The following is a 7500-nucleotide window of genomic DNA, read 5'->3' as shown; positions in this document are numbered from 1 at the left end:
AAGAGAAAGAAAGGTCTATCTATTTTTTTTTTTTGAGTGATTCAGTGAAACCAATGATTCGTTATTGGAGCAGATAGCAACAACTATCTCATCTGGGAAAAGCCATCTTTTTCTCAACAATGTCTTTGTCATTTGATCCAATAGCGCTTCGTTAGATAGGAACAGATTTGATAAATATTGATAACTCTCAGATAGAGTATTAGAAGGGAAAAATCCTTTAGATGATGAACTATTGATTCTAAGCCATCTCTGGCAATGAATCAACAATTCAAAATGCTTTTCTTGCGTATTCTTGATAAACCAGTGTTTATATATAGATGTAGGAAGATCTGTTTGGGAAGTAAGAAGTTCCCTTGACATCTCTTCATCTGTAAAGAATTGTCGATGTGAAAACACAGAGACAAAAGGCTGATCTTTGAATAGGAAAAAGAGTGGATCCGCGGGGTCCCAAATGAATTGGCTTATTCGAAAAAAGCCCTGTTCTTTGGAAGATCTATCTCGTGTCTGGTACTGCATGGTTCCACCCTGCAAGAACTCTGAATCATTCTCTTGAAGCTCATCCTCTTCATCATAAATGATCCGCTTGTCCCGAAATGACCTGGCCCAATAGGGAAATCCCAATGAATTGGGCCTTTCAATACAATCAAATAGAAAGCCCCAAGGGCGCCATATTCTAGGAGCCCAAACGATGTGATTGAAAAAATCCTCCTCTATCTGTTGCGGGTCGAGGACTCCTCCCCGTTCTTCAAACTCCGATTCATATTTTTCATAGAGAAATCTCTGATCAACGATAGAATAAGATCCATTTTGAATCCTATTTAAGGGATTCCTTGGTTCGGACCGAAGAAGCAATGTCACTCGATCCTTATCAAACTGACTGCAATCTTTTTCTGTACGTGAGGATCCCACCAGAGCGCCTTCTACTTCTAATAGGCCATGAACTAGATCAGAATTATTCTCAACGAGTCCATAAGATGTGATCCCATTTTTTTCATCAGGTCCGGGTAGAGACCAAAGGTCTTGAGCGACCGATCCGGCAGAACAACTCAAAAGGTAAAGAAGTATCGTTAATTTCTTCATACTCGTTCCAAGTTCGAAGTACCATTTGTACAAATAAGAATCCCCCCCGTCACATGATTTCTTCTTCATATAGATAGAGATAGGATCTATGGAGCAATTACTTAGAAGTACATTTTGTGAAACAGCCCTTCCTATCTGATAGAAAAGGATCCCATGATCCTGAACCGATCTTACCTGAGATCGGAAATCCCAAGTTTGTCTATGAAGAACAGAGCTAATTATATTAGTGTCTATGATGGATTTTTTTTGTATAATACTAATCGATAGGGCCTCATTGTTAAGTGCTACAAGATCTCGTACATTTGAACCCATCGTTGTGGACCCGAATCCATTAGTATGGGACATTTTCTTTTCCAAGTGAAATCCCCTAGTATATGAAAGAGTGAAAAAGTGTTTTCGTTGTTGTGGAATAAGAAGCCTTCGTATCTTAATGCATGTATTGAATTGATTCGGAGCTATTAGAGCTGGATCTACTTTTTGGGGAATATGAGTCGAAGCAATAACAAGAATATTTCTAGTGGAACATCTTTCACAATCCCTGGAGAGATAGTTCACTAAAAGACCGAGGGATAAGTAATTCGACTCATTCACATCCAGATCATGAATGTTAGGAATCCATATTATGCAAGGAGACATTGCTTTTGCTAATTCGAAGTGAAAGGTGATATAAAATCGGTCTATTTCTGGCATCATATCCATAGTTAGCGTATTCATCATAGTTAGAAGCTCCAGCTCTATATCAAGGTCACGGTCGATATCGTCACTATCGTCACTATCATCAATATCGTCACTATCATCAATAAGAAAACCCTTAGGCTTGTTATCCAGGAACTTGTTCAGAAATACTGTAATGAAAGGAACATAGGAGTTTTTCGCTAGGTATTTGACCAAATAGGATCGTCCAGTTCCTATAGAACCTATCACTAAAATACCCCTACTAGGGGGAGGTAGGGCTAAGCGGAGCGAAAAGGGTTTTCCATGAGATGGGAAATGAAAACTATTAGCCCCCCACAAGGTTTGTGAATAAGTAATTGTCTGATAATTAGCAAGGAATATATGTCTTTCTACTAAACAGGATGTATTGAATTCATAAATCATTAGATACTTTTTATGAATGTCAACTAAGTATCGTAAGTAAATTGCTCCCGGTTGTTCACTTATTTGATAACCAGAGTTATTCTTTGATAAAAGATCACTATGAGTAAGACTCAATAGAATTTGATCAATCCTTTTTTCTGTTGTTAAGGTAGAAAACTGAACCAAGAATTCTTTTTCTTTATCATCAATCGAATCAGTGTTCGAGACCCAGGATTCTATTTGATCATCAATCCAATCACCATTCACGTTTTTTATTTTTCTTATCAAGGAATAGATTGCTTTACTTGGATGACTTAGATGTCTCGTATTTCTCGAAAAAGCGATTCGATTGATGGGATTTGGTATAATACTTATGAGATCGATGAGATTCCAAGATTTATTCTTAGAACGTATGGATTTGACCCCATAAGCGGGACCACCACCCCATAGCATGTTGCCACCAAAAGCAAAACTCCGTATTTCTTCTAGAGAATCTCCTAATTGTTCCAGAGCAACTAGAAAGAGATTCTTTAACCAGAAAGAATTCAGTTCAGATGTAGGATACCTATCCAGAAGTTTTCGCAACTCAATCATGTATGATGGAATCATCAAAGATTTTACCTTTTCGAACTCTGTCTGTAACTCACTATAGACTCGAGAAACAAAGAGAAGATGTGTACGAACGAGATATCCAGCAACAAGGAGAAGGAAAAGGATTGAATAGAAGAACTCCTGAACATTTAGCGATCTCAGATGTGTCGATATCAATAGTAACTCATTATTTCGATGAGTCATTTCTTCGGACAGAAGAAGATTATGGAAACAATTACCCGGAATCTCACTTATCAGATTCCATTGTGGAAGACACAATGGAATCTGACGAATTCGCCATAATATATCTGACCCATGCATAATATCATGAAAAATGGATACAAATTTTTGGCTGCTACTTAGTATCGGCAATAGGTCTGAAAAAGTATCTAAAAATATGAAATTTAGATATTTGTACCCCGTCGAGGTAAGGAACCATGGTATATATGTTTGGAATAGATTCCATTTTGAGAGAGTTGAAAAAACACTATCTTGTTGAAAGGTTCTATACATCTGACCTTTCTCAAGGCATTTTTGTAGACAAGAACTCCGTTTTTTCCTTTTTTCGGATGGTAAATATTTCTCAGAACATGGAGTGTGAATCCAACCCATGTTTGAATTGAAATTGAGATACTGATACAAGTTCTTCCCTTCTGAATCAGGTATATTCATATCTGAAAGAGGTTGACAATAAGTTTTTTCAAAATGGACTATTTGTCCCTCTGTTAGAGGTGTTCCAGAAATGTCTGCGATCGAGTAAATAGCTCCACGAACGAATGGATCGTATCGAATTGGAAAATGGAAAGATTTGTAGAAGTTATACCCTTCGTCGCCACTTTGCGGAAAATCGTTAGGTATCAATATGTTAGATACCTGTAACTCGATTGGTGAAATAGTATCTCTCTTCAAAAAAGCATGTTTTTTTTGACCATCGCAAAAAGAAAAGATTTTGTTGCGAATGAACAAGATTTTGAGGAATTGTCCATACGTAAAATCATAATTATTGATACGGGCCTTTTCCACATAAAAAGGGAATCTTTTGTTACAATAGAAGCAGAAGTGATATTGATTATTCAAGAATCGAAGTTGATTTGCTTTATAAAAATAGTATATCAATGAACTTCTATGAAATGGTTTCACGGGATTCAGCCAATTGTCTGGATCGTGGGATATCATTGAGAAATAGGAATCTGTGTTATCAAAAGATTTCCTGCGATTCTTTCTAGTATGGAATGAGTCAATCATCCACTTTGGTATCTTATTGAACAAAAATGGTGATATTGTTCCTCCATTGATCAAGAATTTCGATTTTTGGGAAGTATCTTGGTCATCCAATAATAAGGGTTTCCTTTTTTTCAAATGAAAGATTTGAAGACCTATTGATTCTAATAACTGATTACAGAGTGGATCATTCGGACCTTTCAATTCATAGATGTGGATCTCGGACCTATGAATGGAGATACCCCCAAAACTCACAAAGAAAAAAGAAGGAAGTGAGTTAGACAAAAAGAGAAGAAACTTGGGCAAAAAAAGAAGTAACTTGGACAAAAATAAACAAAGTGACTTAGACAAATCTTTTTTGTCGATAACCTCAGACCAATCAATCGAATATTGATTAATATGTAATCGATCGAACACTACTTGAAGGCTATTCTGCTCAGAAATGAAATAGTCCAAATGTTCCTGGAAATTCTTGCTCCCATTGGACCATTTGTATCTATATGCATTAGGATCCCAATTCATAGATCTCTCCGTTCGAGAAATCAAAATAAGAGGATCGAACCATTTCTTCTGACTCTTTTTCAAATTTGAGAAATGTTGGTTGATCGTGTATTTCATTCTAGTTCGATGATTCAGAGTATCATTTCCTATTTGATACCTTTGAATTCCATATTCGAAGTTGCAATTGAATCGATTCAATACATTTCTTATGTAAACATGGGTGCTATATTGGATTTGAATCAGATTTCGGATCAATCTATATTGATTGACTGCCTCCATTATGTTGTTGCTAGCAAATACAACTATTTTAGGTTTTGGATCTTCCAAATTATTCCCGCAAGAGGTCTGGACCCATTTTTTTATGATCCTTCGATAAAAAGATTCATTCTGTTCATAAAAAAGAGGAGGTAGAACCAATAAAGAGTGCTTTTTCGATTCATCCCTGGAGTTCAATAACTCATTCAAGAAATGTTTTTGATCCAATCCGGAGGAATCAATAGAAAAATCAAATTCCTTATGATACACCAGATCCGGCTCGGTTATTGATAGAGTGAATAGATCTGCCATTTCTTGAAATAGATCTTCTGATTCAAAATCGTGGTGTAACGTGTATCTCCCCCTGTTCCGGTCATGGAATAGATGAAAGAAACCCCAAAATGGATTTTTGTTCAAGAATGAAATCTTATTGGAACTGTCCAATTCATCCTTTGGAACCATATCACATCCTCGATAGGATGAAATAGGATGAATTGAGACGGTATTTTGTAAGTACATAATTATCTTGAATAAATTCACTATTTCTTTCTTTTCCGATCGCCTGGAAAGAGCAAGATGTTTCTTTTGTTCTTTTTTCAACAATTTCTGATCTCTAGTAGACCTATCAGTAGGATTCGAACCCAGATGAAGTTCTGACCATCTGTCAGAGAAAAAAGAACGAGTGGCTCTTGCAGGATTCCCAAGAAATTCTTCGATTTCTTCCGGAAGCAGATGATTATTCATCTGCTTCTCACGTTCCATGAATAGTCGGCACATTGAGGAATATCCAGAAAGGTTTTTAAGGAATCGCTCTGATTCTATCTCTGTTCGTTCCGTTTGAAGAAAGGAAGGATCCCAACAAAGAATCGATCTTTCTTTTAGTTGTTGAATCTCTCTTTGATTGATCAATGTGTGATATTTCGAATCCTCATTCCTAATGGAATCGAAAGAATCCTTGGATTGATCAGAAGATCCTTTCAATTGGCTAGAATCCGTTACTTGAATGAAACTAGATCTCGTGGAATCATATTGAAGATTTGATGATACATTCCGTACCTTGCTAAAAAACCGATCCTTGTTTCCCAACCACACATTGTCTAACCAAATCCAATTCTCTTGTGACATGTTCCTCAAAAAATCCGATTCGTGCGGACTCTTCCCCCAACTAACGAAGAGATCTTGACGGAATTGCCACATATGAAATTGAGCACAATTTTGCAAAGAAATAGCCCGCTTGTTTCTCAAGAAGAGATGCGAAACATGCTCAATATCATTTGATTGAATAATTGACCCAGTCCCTTGTTGTTTGAAGAAACCCTCCACTTCCTTTGGTATTTTTTCACGAAAAGCAAACATGAGATAATAAATCCAGTCTTTCACTAAGATTTCGAATAGCTGTCCCGAATTCAAGTTGATTATGTTTCGCCTCTTTCTCGGGGAAAGACGATCAAAAAATTCCCAATCATGGTCCTTACGGATCGGATCATCCATATAATATACAAAAAGGAACTCCAGATATTTGATATCTTTCTCTTTGAATGAGATCTCAATTCCAGCGATGGTTTCATTAGATATCTTACAACTAGAATAGCTCTTTTTTCCTATCCAGTTCCTCCACCACCGCGAACCCCAGTTAAATTCAGGCATGATATACTTTTTAGTTATTGGGAGAACCCGAGTACTCTCTTTCGGATCCAGGAAAGAACTCTCAGAGATCTTTTTTCCTTTTGGAAGATACAGGAGCGGAACAATCAACCTATTGATATTGGAAGACTCAGATGATTCTTCCAATGTATCATTTTTGGGTCCAATGGAATTCATAGGTATAGGAAGAAGCCTTGTCAAATAGGGATTTTTTCTTTCGACCATTTTTCGATTGTTAATACGATATATAAGGACCGCTACTACAAAGAGTACTACATACTTGATCGTGAAATATCGATTGCTTGTTGAACCCTGTGAATTGCGTGAAAGTAGGATACTCCAAATTCGGGAGTCCAAGAGTTTTATAAAACTCTCTTGATGGAAAAAAATATGAATGAGAAATCCCGCTGAATTGAATTGGGTCCATGAATCTAAGAAATAGCGAGAATTCTTGATTTCTTTCAATATCTCTCTCAATTCGAAAATCCAGGATTTGAATTGATGTCCTTTCATCGAATCCTCCTAATTGCATTGATTTATCCGAAAGATTTCACTTCAATTGGAATTTGGTTATTCACCATGTACGAGGATTCCCGCTAAGCATCCATGGCTGAATGGTTAAAGCGCCCAACTCATAATTGGCGAATTCGTAGGTTCAATTCCTACTGGATGCACGCCAATGGGACCCTCCCTCCAAAAAGTCTATCGGATTTTTGTTCAAGAATGAAATCTTATTGGAACTGTCCAATTCATCCTTTGGAACCATATCACATCCTCGATAGGATGAAATAGGATGAATTGAGACGGTATTTTGTAAGTACATAATTATCTTGAATAAATTCACTATTTCTTTCTTTTCCGATCGCCTGGAAAGAGCAAGATGTTTCTTTTGTTCTTTTTTCAACAATTTCTGATCTCTAGTAGACCTATCAGTAGGATTCGAACCCAGATGAAGTTCTGACCATCTGTCAGAGAAAAAAGAACGAGTGGCTCTGTATCAATGGAATCTCATCATCCATACATAACGAATTGATGTGGTATATTCAAATCATAACATATGAACAGTAAAAACTAGTATTTTAATTGAGACTAGAACTCATAGGGAAGAAAATATATTTATGAATGGAATAA

General features: G+C 36.7%; 2 protein-coding genes and 1 non-coding gene across 3 annotated transcripts in view; 2 read left to right on the top strand and 1 right to left on the bottom strand. All coding sequences in view use genetic code 11, as the record gives it.

Moving 5' to 3' along the window:
• Positions 1-15: 15 nt before the first annotated feature.
• ycf2 lies at positions 16-6882 on the bottom strand. Its single transcript has one exon. The coding sequence runs from the start codon at positions 6880-6882 to the stop codon at positions 16-18; it is 6867 nt and encodes a 2288-aa protein (YP_001122842.1).
• An 87-nt stretch (positions 6883-6969) lies between these two features.
• trnI-CAU lies at positions 6970-7043 on the top strand. Its single transcript has one exon. It is a non-coding gene; the product is annotated as a tRNA-Ile (tRNA).
• A 444-nt stretch (positions 7044-7487) lies between these two features.
• rpl23 (ribosomal protein L23) overlaps positions 7488-7500 on the top strand; it is a 282-nt gene continuing 269 nt past the window's right edge. The window contains exon 1 of the mRNA in view: positions 7488-7500. This exon is cut by the window's right edge and continues 269 nt beyond it. Coding sequence (YP_001165476.1) covers positions 7488-7500 — 13 coding nt within the window.

This window comes from Phaseolus vulgaris, chloroplast (assembly GCF_000499845.2).
Source record: "Phaseolus vulgaris chloroplast, complete genome".
Taxonomy (NCBI): domain Eukaryota; kingdom Viridiplantae; phylum Streptophyta; class Magnoliopsida; order Fabales; family Fabaceae; genus Phaseolus; species Phaseolus vulgaris.
Note: the sequence above shows the minus strand (reverse complement) of the source record. Positions and strands in the feature narration are given on the sequence as shown.